At 48.5% G+C, this 15,455-nt stretch overlaps 9 protein-coding genes across 9 annotated transcripts; 4 read left to right on the forward strand and 5 right to left on the reverse strand.

Annotated features, from left to right (window-relative positions):
* Positions 1–218: 218 nt before the first annotated feature.
* On the reverse strand, positions 219–647 carry N7520_008668 (uncharacterized protein; the record flags this gene model as incomplete). Its single annotated transcript, XM_057142602.1, has 1 exon — positions 219–647. The coding sequence occupies one exon, from the start codon at positions 645–647 to the stop codon at positions 219–221; it is 429 nt and encodes a 142-aa protein (XP_056991890.1).
* A 1,024-nt stretch (positions 648–1,671) lies between these two features.
* N7520_008669 (cytochrome P450) lies at positions 1,672–2,241 on the forward strand (the record flags this gene model as incomplete). Its single annotated transcript, XM_057142603.1, has 2 exons — positions 1,672–1,994; positions 2,061–2,241. 2 exons carry the CDS (start codon positions 1,672–1,674, stop codon positions 2,239–2,241), a joined length of 504 nt encoding a protein of 167 aa, XP_056991891.1.
* A 266-nt stretch (positions 2,242–2,507) lies between these two features.
* N7520_008670 (uncharacterized protein) lies at positions 2,508–3,269 on the forward strand (the record flags this gene model as incomplete). The annotated part of the gene is made up of 3 exons (XM_057142604.1): positions 2,508–2,697; positions 2,748–2,958; positions 3,014–3,269. The coding sequence occupies 3 exons, from the start codon at positions 2,508–2,510 to the stop codon at positions 3,267–3,269; spliced, it is 657 nt and encodes a 218-aa protein (XP_056991892.1).
* Positions 3,270–3,332: 63 nt separating this feature from the next.
* Positions 3,333–3,545, forward strand: N7520_008671 (uncharacterized protein; the record flags this gene model as incomplete). The annotated part of the gene is made up of 1 exon (XM_057142605.1): positions 3,333–3,545. One exon carries the CDS (start codon positions 3,333–3,335, stop codon positions 3,543–3,545), a length of 213 nt encoding a protein of 70 aa, XP_056991893.1.
* A 2,378-nt stretch (positions 3,546–5,923) lies between these two features.
* On the reverse strand, positions 5,924–6,218 carry N7520_008672 (uncharacterized protein; the record flags this gene model as incomplete). Its single annotated transcript, XM_057142606.1, has 2 exons — positions 5,924–6,060; positions 6,134–6,218. The coding sequence occupies 2 exons, from the start codon at positions 6,216–6,218 to the stop codon at positions 5,924–5,926; spliced, it is 222 nt and encodes a 73-aa protein (XP_056991894.1).
* A 1,073-nt stretch (positions 6,219–7,291) lies between these two features.
* On the reverse strand, positions 7,292–10,251 carry N7520_008673 (ATP-dependent helicase; the record flags this gene model as incomplete). Its single annotated transcript, XM_057142607.1, has 2 exons — positions 7,292–9,832; positions 9,883–10,251. The coding sequence occupies 2 exons, from the start codon at positions 10,249–10,251 to the stop codon at positions 7,292–7,294; spliced, it is 2,910 nt and encodes a 969-aa protein (XP_056991895.1).
* A 401-nt stretch (positions 10,252–10,652) lies between these two features.
* Positions 10,653–11,597, reverse strand: N7520_008674 (acetamidase/formamidase family protein; the record flags this gene model as incomplete). Its single annotated transcript, XM_057142608.1, has 1 exon — positions 10,653–11,597. The coding sequence occupies one exon, from the start codon at positions 11,595–11,597 to the stop codon at positions 10,653–10,655; it is 945 nt and encodes a 314-aa protein (XP_056991896.1).
* A 995-nt stretch (positions 11,598–12,592) lies between these two features.
* On the reverse strand, positions 12,593–13,785 carry N7520_008675 (PP2C family serine/threonine-protein phosphatase; the record flags this gene model as incomplete). The annotated part of the gene is made up of 4 exons (XM_057142609.1): positions 12,593–12,963; positions 13,011–13,113; positions 13,170–13,464; positions 13,517–13,785. 4 exons carry the CDS (start codon positions 13,783–13,785, stop codon positions 12,593–12,595), a joined length of 1,038 nt encoding a protein of 345 aa, XP_056991897.1.
* Positions 13,786–14,126: 341 nt separating this feature from the next.
* On the forward strand, positions 14,127–15,128 carry N7520_008676 (cytochrome b5-like heme/steroid binding domain-containing protein; the record flags this gene model as incomplete). The annotated part of the gene is made up of 1 exon (XM_057142610.1): positions 14,127–15,128. The coding sequence occupies one exon, from the start codon at positions 14,127–14,129 to the stop codon at positions 15,126–15,128; it is 1,002 nt and encodes a 333-aa protein (XP_056991898.1).
* Between the last annotated feature and the right edge of the window lie 327 nt (positions 15,129–15,455).

Below are 15,455 nucleotides of genomic sequence, written 5' to 3' on the forward strand. Positions count from 1 at the left end.
AGATATTACAACGTGATCTGTAGCGCTGTACACCCCAAAGCTCCTCTGTGAAATTTAGGGGATCACCCCTACTCCTTTCTCAATACCTAACGTATTTCATAAACGAATCGATCACACAAGTAGACCTCCTTAAAAATGTTCTCAGGGCCGGAATCTCCAGCCCTTGGCCCAACCCGCAGTGGGTTAAGTGTTAGTAACCACCAACCAGTCACGATCGGTCAATAACTTCCACCATAATGTGGTCTATCCCATCTTGCCTCCTGCTTCTTCTCCTCGGGCTCACTCCGATCATCAAGATACTGCACTCTCCTCTCCTCAGTGAGAACACTTAAGTCGAAATCCTCTCTAAAGTCAATCGTAGTCCCATTAACTGAAACATACGGCCTCGTATCATCATCTCCATCCCACTTCGCTCGCCAAACCTCTCTCTTTCCTTCTTGGTCTTCAGCTAGCTCTGCAAATTCCACGAAATCTGTCCCGCCCACTCCAGTAAATGTAAAGCATCGCACTCCACATTTTGGACAGAAGTAGAATTTCCGTTTCTTGTCGTAACATTGGTAGATACTCAATCCATGATCTGGATCAAGTGGTGAAAGGAGCATGAAATCGTCTCGAGGATTGGCAGGATTAACGTGAAAGAAGTTCATTTTGTGACACGTGCTGCAGTTACAGCGATAGACTTCTTGTTCCCCTTCTTGTGGTGGATGGGACGACGAAAACGGATGTGGAAGGGTCAGGAAGACGATGTACTGCGTTAATCCGCAGTGGCAGGATCCGTGGCATGCCTGTCTCTTTGGGACTTTCTCTCCCATCTTGTGAAATGAGAGACTTGCGAATGAAATGCTGATCTTGAGCGACGAATTGATCAATCAAAGGACCCTAGAGAGCGACCCGCTTGTGTGAGTGACCCGCCCGTGAAATACGTCAGTACTCTGTGTGTAAGCAAATATCCCGATTTGGTAACTTACACCTTGATATTCAGGCTATACTAGTTTGCCTTTGTTACTAAGCATCAAAGAGCGATCGGCCCTTCCTAGGTGCGGCGGTACCTGAGGTATATCTTGTAGAGACGGGGACACGACGTTACACCACGTATGGGCTGCCAAGCTCTTCTAGACACCTTCTGAGTCGTCTTATAAATTTATTCCTGGGCTCCGAAGAGATTTTTGTCTGATCCATAACAATTCTGTTAGGTATGTTGGGTTCTTTATGAACCATGTTCATCCAAATTTGCGTAGGGTTTCAAATGTTCTGTCATAGACCTATATTAGATGACGCATCAAACATTATGTTGTTGTGTAGACTTACTCTAATCCAATGAGCCATACTCAGACTACTTTCAACTCTTGAATCAAGCTTATCAGGGCTCAAATGTTCATGCAAGTTTATAAAAGGGCATTCCATCTAGCTTCAAGACTAAATTCTATATGTTTGCGTAAATTCAATCATAATCATCAACGAAAAGCTTGGAAAGCGTCGTCTTATAGTGTGGGAAATGCTTTACACATGGGGCCGAGGAGTCTGATAGGCTAGAGGACATTGTTTGTTCGGTGCATGCACTCTTTACCGTATATGGCCGTGCAAAGTGGGGGCGATTTATTATCAAAAGGACCTTATAAAACCCCTCGTCTGCTCGCTGGTTGTCTTCAAAATGCCTATGATCACACAAATATGGCACTTATAACACTCCTTCTACTGGCAGCGGCTGCCTACCTAGTTTTCACTTACCATTTCAAATCGCAAAGAGCACCCGCTGGCCTTCGTGATGTTCCCGTAGCCGGGAAACTCAATGAATTGGGTGAATACCCACAGCGGCAGTGGCGTAAATGGGCTCGGCAACATGGCGAGCTCTTCCAAATCCGACTTGGTTGGGAAAACTGGGTGTTCGTGAACAGCCCTGAAGCTGTCAAGGACATCTTCAACAAGCAATCCCAGCACACCTCTTCACGGGCTCCTAGTCCCGTTGTGTCGAATATCATCTCGGGTGGCATGCGGTAAAGTTCAGACTTTGGCTTTGTGTCTATGTTTTGTTACCAGAAAATTAACTTGGTATGTTATAGTCTATTGTTTATGCCATACACACCAAAATGGCAGAAACTGCGGGCAATAGTTCGCCAGGTTCTAACGCTCAAGTCATCCAACGCTTTCATACCGTCGCAGGAGTTTGAGGCAAAACAACTCCTGTGGGATATCCTAACTGATAACGCGAATCAGGAGGACTTTTACATGCATATTCGCTGATACACAACATCTGGTTCGTAGTTTTCCCCAATTACACTTGACCACGCTGACTTGTGTTTAGTGGTAATGACTTCAACATACGGACGACGGATTCCTAAATGGGTAAGTAAACCTCAGGAACTATATCTAGTCAAGATTAACCTACTATCAGGATTGTGAGGATGTTCGCGAAATATATGGAGTGATGCGGAGACTTCAGCGAAGCTGCGGAGCCAGGAAAATATCTTGCAGAAGTATTCCCACCTCTTTCCAAGCTCCCTACCTGGATGCAATGGTGGCGGAAGGCAGCCGAGCGCTCTTTCCAGCGACAGGCATCAATATGGATGAGATACTTCACGGAACTCCAGCAAATTATCAAGCAGAACGAGGCACCAGAGTGCTTTGTCAAGAGCGTCGTTGAGTCGGGCTACGATAAAAACGACATCAGCGATCTACAAGCCAGTTTCGTGGCTGGCAGTATGATACCCATGAGTAAGACTACACTCAATGATGCTAATTTATCGCAGCAATGATCGAAGCCGGCTCAGATACGACCTCCGCCGCCTTGAATTCGTGTGTGAAATACTTTGCCGCGTACCTAGAAGCCCAAGCAAAGGCCTACGCTGAAGTCCAGAAAGTGGTTGATGAGGACAGGTTCCCATCATTTGAAGACGAAGATAACCTTCCCTATATTCGAGCTTGCGTGAAAGAAATCCTGCGTATTCGACCCATCACGAAGTAGGAACTTATCCAGGACCAATCTACACATACAATGACTAATACATTAGTTTAGTATCGGAGCCCCCCATTATACAACGGCCGATGTTATCTACAAAGATTACTTTATACCCGCTGGCACAGTGGTCACGATGAACCATTATGCGCTCCATTATGATCCCAATCGCTGGGAAAGTCCCGACGACTTTATCCCAGACCGATACCTGGACTACCCTTTAAAGGCAGGCGTGTATACCGCCAGCCCTGATCCTGAGCAGCAAATTCACTTCGACTTCGGTGCAGGCCGTCGTATCTGTCCTGGGATGCATTGAGCGGAAAACGGTCTTTTCATTACAATTGCTAGCATCATCTGGGCATTTGAGATTCTTCCACCGATGGAGGATGGTAAGGTTGGCCATGTAGATGTTTCTGATGCTGCTTATGCTAGTGGTGTGAACACCTTGCCGAAGCAGAGTAAGCTTAGGTTTGTTCCGCGAAGTGAGAAGGTCAAGCAGACTATTTTGACTGAGTGGCCAGTTGCTAGGGAGAAGGGTTATATGCTGGGAGATATCAAGGTGGATGTAAAGGGAATGGTGGCCTCAAAATAAGGACATAGAATCATAAATCATCATTCATGTGGGTTTTTTGACTTCAGAGAACTTGATCAATCTTGACAACACTACTCATACAATCCTCACCAAAGCTAGCAAGCGAGAACGAAATCTTGACTGTCTGTCTCATCTTCAAAAAAAGTGATACAGCTCTCGCTTTTTCACGAGTTGGAAGTATTTTCGAAAGGAATCCCTTCATACCTGTAACCGACTAGATTTGACACAAGAAGCGAAAGTCACCAGGACGCCTTTGACCGAGATGGACAGTTGCGAGCACAACACAGGGACCTTCTGAGGGAGAGGACAAAGAGGAATGCCAACGGTGCCTCAACCCACACAAGACCCGCCGTAACGTGTCATGTTGCTGAGGAGAGAGACTCGGATGGATATGTCAGCCAGTCCCGAAGCCAGTTACGGCCCCTGTTAGCATGAAAAGAAGTCGGTCCTCAGGCACGATCTGAGCTCAATCGCTGGTGTCGAACCCCACGACGAAATTGCAGCCGCATCGCGTGTCAAGAAGCCATTCCAGAGAGTGATGACTACGCGGGTGCAACAGTACCAGGCGTCACAGATCTGATGATACGGATGGTCTTAGTTTACGTTGAAAATTAGATGAGGCTGACTGGCCGGTTTCGAAGAATATCTGTGACGCTGTCAAGAAAGCGCTTGCAGGACAGAGTTGTCGCATCTCAGGTTTGGGGACTACCACGCATTGATGTCTCATCTCACTCTAATTCCGATATTCTGGGCCTTGTCGATTTGCCCGAGCGTTTTATTGTCGCTGTGGGGGAGCTGAAAACTTTCTAGACAGTTCTCCTAGAGTAGGTTAACATCACAAGCGGCTGGTTTCCCTATCTACTTCTGTTGGAGTTGGGAGGCTAGGTAGCCCTGCTTTATTCACTTACTTATTGCTCTCGGATTACAGATGTTGCTCTAATCCCTTCTGTTTCACTGCTGATAGGTTGGGAGTACTTTGAAAAGGTACTTACCGTACTTGGTAAATAAAAGGGCAGAGGTGTGGATATAAGTACTACGCTATCTGTGTAGGCCATCTCCATAATACCAGAACGAAGATACATATAGAAAAGCTAAGCAGACGGATTGTCTTTACAGTAACCATTTAACCATATTACAATAGCAAATGTAGAGTAGATAAATTACGTGCTAGACAATCCAAGTAAAAAATGATAGATCCAAACCACAGAGACATCAAGTCAAACTGCGCATGATCATGATTCAATTCAGTCGATATTCAAATCAGACAGATGGTAAGGAGATTTCAAAATACAAAAGATTCGCTCATTGACCCATAACCCAAACCCAAAACCCACGCTATGCATCGCCGGAACAGAAAACAGAAAAGGACAGGTCAGAAGGTCTCTGTGCGAGGACCGTCGTATATCCTGCAGCAAATGCTGCTAGGAGGGGTGTACAATAATATGACACGTGTCAATCTCTCGGTGGTCGACGGACCTCGAAGAAAAATAACAATCGAAAGGAAGATGTGAGGGAGAAGAAAAGGTGAAGAAGGTAGAGAGGAGAGGAGAGAGAAGAGAGGCGTGTAGAACAGTCAGGGAAACCTTGGGCAAGACTAGACAAGACCTGAATTGGTCGTCTTTCTCTCCAAGAATTCCCCGTCAGTATCCAAGGGAGTGTAAGCGGGAAATAAACAAAAAAGCAAAAAGCGCCAAAACCAGAACTCCGCATAATGATACAAGGGTGCAGATAGACAAGGGGGATCGGAACAGGAGTGGATCCCCCTTCCCCAGCCCAAGCTCTCCCTTTACGGAAAGCGAGGAAACCCGGGGCAAGAAAAAAAAAAAAAACACGAAAAAGCAAATAATTCCCCCAGCAGCTTGGCAAATGGACAGGATTGGAGCCAGAGCTCAAAAATGAGGAAACGAAAAGGGCTAGACTCGCCAAATCGGGTCAGGGGCGGAGATCATTAACAGATAGCGGTGACGAAGAGGCGTGTCTCCTGTCTCCCCAATCCCCATCCCTTCTTTCCCGTCTCTGAAGCTGGAATGGACAAACTCCAGACCCGAAAAGGGGAAAGATATTGGGATCTTGCGTAACTTCGGAGTTGCGCAAGTACCATCTTTTTGGGGTGTCGATCATCGCCTCACTTTCGTTTAGAGTTGCTTTCCCTTTCCGGTTGGTGGCCCGCTCAAGTCCAGATCCAGATCCAGATCCAATGCAGTCCAGTTCAATTCAGCTCAGCCGGGCAAGCCGCGCGGATAAAATAAAATGAATCAAGGGAAAGGAGAGAGTCTCGTATCGTCGACTCTCTTCCCACCCCAACCGAACCAAATTGAACTGAGCCCGGCGTGTTGTTGTTGCTGCTAGAGGAATTGATTGCAAGCTGCATGTGCAGACTATTTCCAGCGTTGTTTGTCCCAGTCTGAAGGACGTGTTTCGTCGTAGATCTGGCCGCCTTTATTGTGTACCACGACCGGGGGTTTGCGGACGGTATTGGCGGTGACTAGACGGGTCCGCATTAGCCGGACTGAATCTGGAGATCGAACAAGGGTGTGGTTTGATGATTGGAGTACAGTGTACACCAGACAGTCGATGGGTTGACATACCTCGAACTTCTGTAGCGATGACTTGATCACCACTGGCTCTGCTGGCTAGAGTGGAATTGGAGTCGTTGGTGACTTTGTGTGGCATGTCGTTGGTGAAAATAGAAAAAAGAAAGGTAAGAGGTAAGACAAGGTAGGGTGAGATTAATGAAGTGTATGAGCTGATGCCGTGTTGAACTACGAGTGAACGAGTCCAAACTTAACACAGAAGTATAGTATAAACGATAGAAACAAAGATAGTATGTTGGTCGAGTTGTTAGAATTAGTATAGTGTAAGGATGAAGCAGCAGCAGGCCGGCCCTTTTGTATACCCCGGGCCATTCCCAATTGAGCGCATCTGATCTACGAGTATCGTCGCCAGGGAGCTCTCACAAAGCTCACGGGAATGGATCAGCCCCTTGACGTATTGTGGTGCCTGGTAACTATTCGGTTTTACCGAACAAATGATGATTATTGGTCTGGAAGATACACCGAAAGCAGGGCAGCCAATCAACGTCAACGTGTCAAATACGCCAAAACCGTACAAGTGGATCCAATAATGATGAGTCAGCCATTCCTATGCGGTAATTTCCAGAAATAGTGTCATTTTGATTACGAAACTAACTCAACTCATCCTAGTGAATTACTCAATGTATTCATGTTACCAGAATTCCTCAGCCTCACCGCTTAAAGGCAAGGATTCTCGGGATTCAAATGATGTCAACGATCCAGGGGGCTTCCCTTCACCGACTCGGTCCACTTGAGTCCAGACTCATGAATTCCTCCCTCAATGAGCCAATTATTCAGGTACCAGTTGATCATTGCGGATCTTTTAGATAGCGCAAGTCTTATCCAATAGAAGTATGGATCTGGTTGATCAATCTTGTTCACGGGGTCATAATTATTCACGGCATGCACACAAATGTGGGTTGATTGTCTCTATACCCCGTACTCCGTACTACGTAGACCTTTCTCGGGCATGTGCGTCACTCCCCAGACCGAGATTCCCTGCGGATCCCATCTGACCTATTGCTTGGGCAGCCGAGTCCCAGCATCCTCGCGTCTACTCCACTCGGACTCCCCAACATCATATGAGTTGGCCATTGGGTCCTCACGCAGCGAGGTGAGAGGTCTTAAAAAAAACAGAATCTTATGTTATCATGGCTATTCTGTTACACGTACTTAGCCCCCGCCCTCCCGCTTCATCCGCTCCTCCCATCCATTCATACTCCGCCGGATCCCTAGTGTCCGTCGCCCCGGAGCTTGGGCTTGCTGGCGCACCGTGGTCATAGTGGTCGTGTGGAAGGTCACTGAATGGACTCCGCGGGTGGAGCTCTCTTGTTTCACCTCTTCCGCCCTGGTCCCTGTGTCCGCTGTGTTGTTTCCATTCGGGGTCAGCATCCGGGCAGGTTTCACTACAGGTCTAGACGGAGCCGCCAGCCACGTGTAATTGTTAGGCTCAGCAGGTTCCAAGGTTGGTCGCGTAGGCTGCAATGGCCGTGGCTGGAGACGGTGGGAAGATAACGTAGGCGGAACGGTAGTAGAGCCCAGATTTGATGTCACCTGATTTCTTCGAGGTTGGGCGGGCATGCTGGTGGTGGACGCTTTCTGGGAGGACCCTGGCCCGCCGAAGAAGTTTGAGATGCTGGCTTGACTGAGTCCTTCTTTGCGGCTGATGCTCTTCGCCTGACTGGCCGGGACGTTTTCTGTTGCCTTGGTTTCCATTGTTGCCTGACTCGGGTTGGCCGTGATGTAGTCACGAGCAGATGAGAACCCGGAGTTGAGCGTGGTAGGGACCATGAAATTCGATGAGTTACCCATGCTCTGTCCACCTGACATGTACGTGGTGGTAGTTGACTGGTTCATGTCCGAACGCCGTCTCTTAGGGTCAGGTTCTCCTGATGGTTCCAGGGAGGTCTTCCATCCGGACTCGCCCTTGTTCTTCTCTTCGCCTTCGGCCGTCCACTGATCATCAAGTGTTGATGGAAGGGATCCCAGCGATTTGTACATGTCTTCAACGGCAGGGCGTGGTCGACGCAGGATATCAGCAATGGCGTACACAACATTTTCCAGCAACTGAGGGCCCATGAGGCGAAAGCGAGTCTTGATCAATTTGGAAGGAAGAAACGGTGTCAGAGTGGTGGATGAATCCTCTCCTTCGCCCATGCGAGGCTGTCGTAGTGGGAGACTTAGGTACAACAAAGCCTGAGCTCTAGTCATCGCCACGTAAAGCAACCGCCTCTCTTCTTCAAGGACTTCTGCTCGAGAATGCGGGATGCTTCCATTGTATACGGCCGGGATGAAAACAACGGGCCATTCTAAACCTTTAGCAGCATGGATGGTGGAGATTGTGACTTTCTCAGTCACCTGGTCTCCTTCATCCTTTGTAGCTGCTTCAGTAGCAAGGGCAACATTTGCTAGGAAGCGGGAGAGGGCCTCTTCTCCTGCATGTACTTTCTGTTGTTCAATCCCTTCAATTTCAGGGAGGTCTTCCTCTTGACCGGGGTCATCGCTTGAGAGTGCAGCTTCATTAGCTTGACCCATCAACTCCTTGACGTTTGCCCAGCGACCGTCTTCATCCAGTGGATAGGTTCTGACGAGATATTCTTGGAACGAAAGGCTCTCGGTGATGTACTCGAGGAGCACCCGTGGCGCCGATGCATCTTCACATTCCTGTAGCCTCTGCTTAGACGCATCGATCAGCTTCATCAGCGAGCAGAGTCCCAGCTCTGCTGCCTTTTGCAGCTTCTTCTCGGTCGAACGACGGCCTTGGATAACGTCCTTGATGAATGTCCACAGAGGGACATTGGCTTTTTCCGCACCGTTCGTCAACTGTTTGATCGTCTCGTCTCCGATTCTCCGCGGTGGAACATTGATGATACCAAGAAGCGCGTCGGTGCCCTCACTATGACTCACAACCCTCATATAGTTGATCAGCGTCTTGACCTCTGTCCGATCAAAGAACTTGCGACCGCCAACCATTTTGTATGGGATACCGGCGCGCCCAAATGCTGTTTCTATCCGAGTGGATAGTGAGGCAGATCTCAGTAGCACTGCAAAATCGGACATGCGCAAGACGCCACCTGTCATGGCAATACATCTTTTGATCTCAAGAACCATCCAATGGGCTTCAGCGGTGGAATTTGGAAGTTTCCTTAGAACAGGCATAGTTCCATGGGAATGGGTCGGTTGTAGTTTTTTATCAGGACGCGCAGTATCTTGCTCAATCACATCCTGTGCAGAGCTCAAGATGGCAGCAGATGAGCGGTAGTTGGATTCCAAAAGGACAATGGAGGTATTCGAGTATCGTTTCTGCATCCGTTTCAGATTCTGGATCTCAGCAGACCGAAACCCGTAAATGCTCTGATCGGGATCCCCGACAATAGTGATGCGACGATTCTTTGCCGCAAAAAGGTTCATCAGATCGTATTGTATAATATTCGTATCCTGGAACTCATCCACCAGCACTGCTTGCACATTCGACACGCAATCCGGATGCTCTCTCAGAAGCTGCCCGCATCTCACGAGCAGATCATCGTAATCCAAAAGGTTGGATGCTGCAAGTGCCGCTTCATATTGGCGATAGATATCCACCAGTTCCAGCTCCTCGGCTTTCACCCGCTGTACCAAGTCATCCGGACCAAGTCCATGGGCTTTGTGGCGCGAGATTCGACCTTGGGCGGCTTTGACCTCGATGGCGGAGTTTAACCGTTTGATGATCCGCTATTACAATCAGCAAATTATCAACAACAAGAGCCGAGAGCTGCACATACCCGAAGAATTCCTCGACTATCATCCGAATCGGCAATCCCAAACCCCTTCCTCAGACCAATCAAGTATCCATACTTGACCAGGTACCGCCGACAAATCGAGTGAAATGTACCCAGGATTAAACGTGACTGCACACGTTCTCCAACCAGCTTTGAGAGACGCTCGCGCATCTCACGACTCGCTTTAATGGTGAACGTGCAGCAAATAACATCTTGGGGCAAGTATCCATGGTGTGAGAGAAGGTACGCGACACGTGCGGTTAAGGTCTTTGTCTTTCCGGAGCCAGGAGGAGCGAGAACTTGTAAAACAGGATCAGGGGAAGTCACTGCCTGTCGTTGGGCAGAATTCAGACCATCGAGGACGGGGTCCATGATCCATGATCTGTAATATGGGGATGAGGATCCGCTTTGGTTGATCGCCGGACGCGACAGGACGCGCTGTCATGTGACGTCCAAATATGCAGTCAATTACAATTTACACCTAACATGGTGATTCACATGCGAGGGAGAATAAGTAAGAGGAAAGTGATAAACAAATCATTGTCGTATGATTGAATTCTCCCGGTCGCATTGGTTGATTGCCTCGCAAAATGGACAATTACATTCAAACATTACAAATACTCTTCAAGTCATAAATCCTTAAGATGCATTAGTATCTGGGTCTCCGCTTCCTATGCCGGTAAAGGCTCAAGCATGATGATATTTACAAACAAAACCTATCCAACCATCTCTGGGTATCAATTCTCCAAAACCTCCTACGAAATCATCTCCAATTAACTGAAAATACCCAACGGAACACTCATCGATACCTCAAAGTTAGGCACGTTGACAATTTCGACGATTTGCAAGTCCCCGGCTACACTTGCCAGAATATAGGCTTCACTCCGAGTAAGACCCTTAGTGGAGACCAGCCACTGAATGAGGTTCTGTGTGGCGCTCTTCGCGGCCTGGAACAAGTCCGACGAGACTCCGAGAGCACCGTAGGTCCCAAGATCCGGCAACGGGTTGGGTATTTGCGCACGAGGGGGTGTCTGGTATTGGGGTGCTGTCACCCAAGGCTGGTTCTTGCAAAGTTCGAAACGCAAGGTTGCCCGGATAGGAGTTTCGATGGCAGTGCCGCAGACCTCACCGAGGCCTTGGGCTGCGTGTCCGTCACCACAGCTGAAGAAGGCACCGGCTGTTTGGACTGGGAGGTAGACGGTGGAGCCGACGCTGAGTTCACGGCAGTCCATGTTACCGCCGTGGTGGGTAGGTGGGACGGTTGAGAGCTCTTCGTCGTTGCCGGGGGCCAGCCCCATGCATCCGAGGAAGGGACGGAGAGGAATACGCATGTTCTTAAACTGTGCGTAGCCCTTCTCGCGGTCGAGAGACCAGATCTTGATTTCCGGCTCTGTGTATTCATCGGCCAAAAGACCGAAGCCGGGAATGATGGCGGACCAACCCCAGTCTGCGACTTCGAGGTCGAGTACTTCGATCTTTAGAACATCACCCGGTTGAGCATCCTGTACGACAATGGGACCGAAAACAGGGTTGGCGAGACCGAGATCCAATGTGCTGATAGCTGAAGCATCCGAGGTTGGTGTCAGTTGGCCGTTGCTACTATCAATAGCATCAAAAGTGACAGTCTGGCCTGATGAGACGGTCAATTTGGGTGTGATGTTTCGAGACCACTTGACATGACCACAGTCTCTTCCGACGTGGAAGTTGCTCCAAGTCATGTTGCTGGAAGCTGATTTGGTGTGAGTGTGAGTCTTTGTTGAACTCATCGGAGGATAGGAAGTACAAAGTCTGGGTGAAAAGCGGGAGGAAAGACCTTTTTTTTACTTGGAACCGGAGGTCCAGGCACAAGGTGAAATGGCGAGATTCTCTTCAAGATTGACCATTACGGAAGGTGGTTAATGCCAAATCTTATGCTTGACTATCGATCTCCACCCGAACCAGTTTCATCGCCTGCCTAATCAGGCCTATCGGGGAATTTGCAGATTGTCCCGATAGTCATAAAGCGTACCTCAGCCTCTGGGGTTTCGTTCAACACGAGCAAAGACATGCAAGTATGCACATGCAGGTATTGGTGGCGGAGAGGCCGGTCCACTCCGGCGGAACGAAGCGATTTTGGTACGCGTTATCCGCCTGCTTAATTGGTACTTCCAAGGTTGTCGTCATTGATAACCCAGGGAGAACAAATACCCTATAGTTTATAGTTTCTACATAGTTAGTCAAATGTTTCTAGATATTAATCTCAAGTAAACATTACACATTAAATAGGATATACGAAGCAATACGAGCAAACGCCACTTAACGAAGCGAGACAGCGAATCAGTAAATTCTTGGACAACCCGACTATGTAGATTGCGCTATCGGAGTAGTGGATTAAAAGATTTTTTTTTTTCAATTTGGAGTAACTGAGTAAAATTGGAGTTCACATTGGAAAGAAGAAACCAACTATTGAAACACGTTTAAACATATCCTTTACATGGACAATTATACAATTCCTTGTCAAAGCCACCTTCTTCTTCCGGATAAGCCGAATCCTACATTCCACATTTTACCCTTAGCTGGTCCACATTATGCATAACACATTCCCCCGTTCCATACTTTCAAACGTTGCTTTTCTTTTTCCTTGGCTTTTTGGCTTTTAGCCCTTTTCTAAACTATACAAGGAACCATCTCCGAAGCTAGAGAAAACAAATAGAAAAAATATATGAATTTCTATCTACGATCTTCGTCCATCAATCATTGCTAGAATACAAGAGGCGTTATCACTCTTACTATGCCGAGTATTATTAGTGGCAACCTCTTGTGCAATCTCACTGGCTCGCCTCCCCCGCATCGCCAATTCCATTACGTGCTGGACCACGGCCGCGTCTCCCGTGGTATCACTAACACCATCCGAGATAACCATTAACAGGTACCGTTGGTCCGCTAAGAGGGTTCGTCGCGAGGTAAATGGATCGTTGGACAGGAAATTTCCGGGGTTGGATGATGACGAAGCCCGTGCTCCGGTCCAATATTTTTGGTCCTGCCCCTCGTTGACAGGGTTCTTGTACTGCAAGTCTCCAAGAGCGCGCGACATATTCAGGGATCCTATCTGGTCATTATCTCTGTCTCGGCTACCGGCTATGTATCCTTACCGAGTCGCGTAGTGCCACTGTCCATACTTATCTCGCCTCCGGCCTCTTCGATACGGCGTCGTTCACTGGGTATTTCTGGCGCTTGTGCCTCGGTGATTCGGCGCTAGTATTTGTCATTTTCCACCTATGGGACACATTGTGCATGGAGATATGACCAACGACGTGATAGGGACGATCTGTTTTGGGATCTCGCTCCGCTAGGATAACGTGTGAATCGCCTAGGTTAGAGACCACCAGCTCGCCCTGGGTGAGGTTCAACAGGCATATAGCTGCAGTGGATCCGGAGATTGCAGGCTCGGCCGTATCATGCTTGAATCTCTCCAGCAGAAGGGCATCCTCGTCTGCCAACGCAGCCTTGATGGCTCCCGAGTAGTCTCCCTTTTTAAGCTCCGGTCGCTCAGCCAGGAGATGGTGCAACTTCTTGCTGGCGTGGTCTGCCACTGATGAAGACCCACTAGATATCCAGTCAAAATCGGGAAGGTGAAGAATGCCCCTGAGTTCCTTACTGTCCATCGTATATCGCAAAGAACGCTAGCTTCTCCTTCGTCTCGGCGGGGAACTGCTCCGGCAGAATGACCGTGCATCGATCCTCCTGGTGGTTTCTTGAGCCTCGTGCCTGCCACACCGGGTAATCAGTCAGACGATCAATCATCAGCTGTGGATTTTGGGGCTGTACCTGACCTGCTCCGACGTCAAAGAGTATCACGTTGTCGGACGTTGCCATGACTGTTTTGCGAAAAGTTTTATCCCTCACAGCCTTGTGTGCAAGTACCATATTAATCAACGTAAAACTGTTCTGAAGGACGTCTTCTGTGCGAACTGAAGTTTGGGCAGCTCTGTCGCCTTCTAGTGATGGTGGATTGACATCATGAACGCCCTCTTAAATTTTGTGTTTCTCTGATTTATTTGCGCGTTATTTGCCTTGTGGAAAACAGAAACTGTTCCAAGCTTTCTACGATTTGAATTTATAGACCTCTAAATCAAAGTTAAGCATTTCAACATAGATCGGTTGTAACGCACGGACCACTTGACCCTGAACGAATCGGGGAGATGATAATTAGCAAAGTACTGTAAAGTTGACCCTTCAACATCCACACGTCTACAAGTCAGTCCGGCATGGGCTGGGTAGGAGTGGCAACACTTGTCGCAACCACTGCATACTTTCTCTATCGCTATCCTCCTCGAACCTGGTCCTCTACTCCCACGGACTCCAAAGCCGACCCTCCCTCTGCCGATAAATCTGAATCAAAAGACATCCCCGCGGCTCCATCCTTTGAAATACATACTAAAATCCCACAAACCACTCCGAAAGCAAACATACTCGAAGCTCCTCCAGCAGTACTCGCTATCCCAACACTTAACCTTGAATCCGACACCCACGTCGCCACTGAGCCCGCGAAACCTAGCATGAATGGTTCAACTCAGCAGATAGCGTCAGTCGGTCGCAATGAAACACAAGTCCAGCAACAGCCATCTCTTGCTCCTTTCTCAAAGCCCACAATGCCCGCAAAGACCTCATCTCTGATGCCCCCGCCTCCAGCCCCAGTCCCACGCCCTCGTCAAACCCCTCAACCAAACCGAACCCCCGGAGGCCTGGCGCCACCGCGTATGAGCAGCTCCCCCCGCACACCACTGTCCCCCGCTGCATCAGCACGCCTCGCTCCTAGCAATACAGGCTTAAGCAGCAGCACCCTAGCGCCAACACCACTTTCTCTGAAGAAATCCTCCTCAACCAAGCGAGTCATCCTCGAACCAGGATACTCGCCTCTTGACTGGGCTGCGCTTGCTGCAAAGCCGAACAACCAGCTTCGGGGGAAGGATGTCCCGCCCGGATACTTGAGGGTTACGCCTTCCATGCTGAAAATGCAGAATGGGCGAAAGGGCCGTGATGCGTGGACGTCGTACCTCGGGAAGGTGTATAATATCACCCCATATGTGCCATACCATCCTGGTGGAAAGGGTGAGCTTTTACGGGGGGCAGGCAAGGACTCGGCTCAGTTGTTCCAGGAGGTTCATCCTTGGGTGAACTGGGATGGGATCCTTAATGAGTGTTTGATTGGGATTTTGGTTTCTGAGAATGATCCCCAGGCTGAGAATGCTTTGGATGAGATGGATTGAAGTAATCGTCGAGCTCTTGGCTCGATAAAGGGCTGAGCTATCACACTCACTTGTCCACGACAAGAATACCCGCGACGGAGAGACACCGTCATATATTGGCGGAGTTCTGAACAGTGCACATCGACATTAGACTCGAGCGTTGTATGCATTACACTGCCCTGTGCATATTTTGATAATCTTTGTTCATACTTTACAGTTGAAATACCCCTGTACAATAGAATATACTATCTCTTTGAACCTTGGAAATAGTCAAATATACTGATTGAATCAATTGATGGAAACATAATGAACACCGCAAGTAAATCTACCAAATATCAAGTCAAGTTC

The sequence above is a fragment of the Penicillium odoratum genome (assembly GCF_028828045.1).
Source record: "Penicillium odoratum strain IBT 22623 chromosome Unknown utg000006l_segment0_segment0, whole genome shotgun sequence".
Classification (NCBI taxonomy): Eukaryota; Fungi; Ascomycota; class Eurotiomycetes; order Eurotiales; family Aspergillaceae; genus Penicillium; species Penicillium odoratum.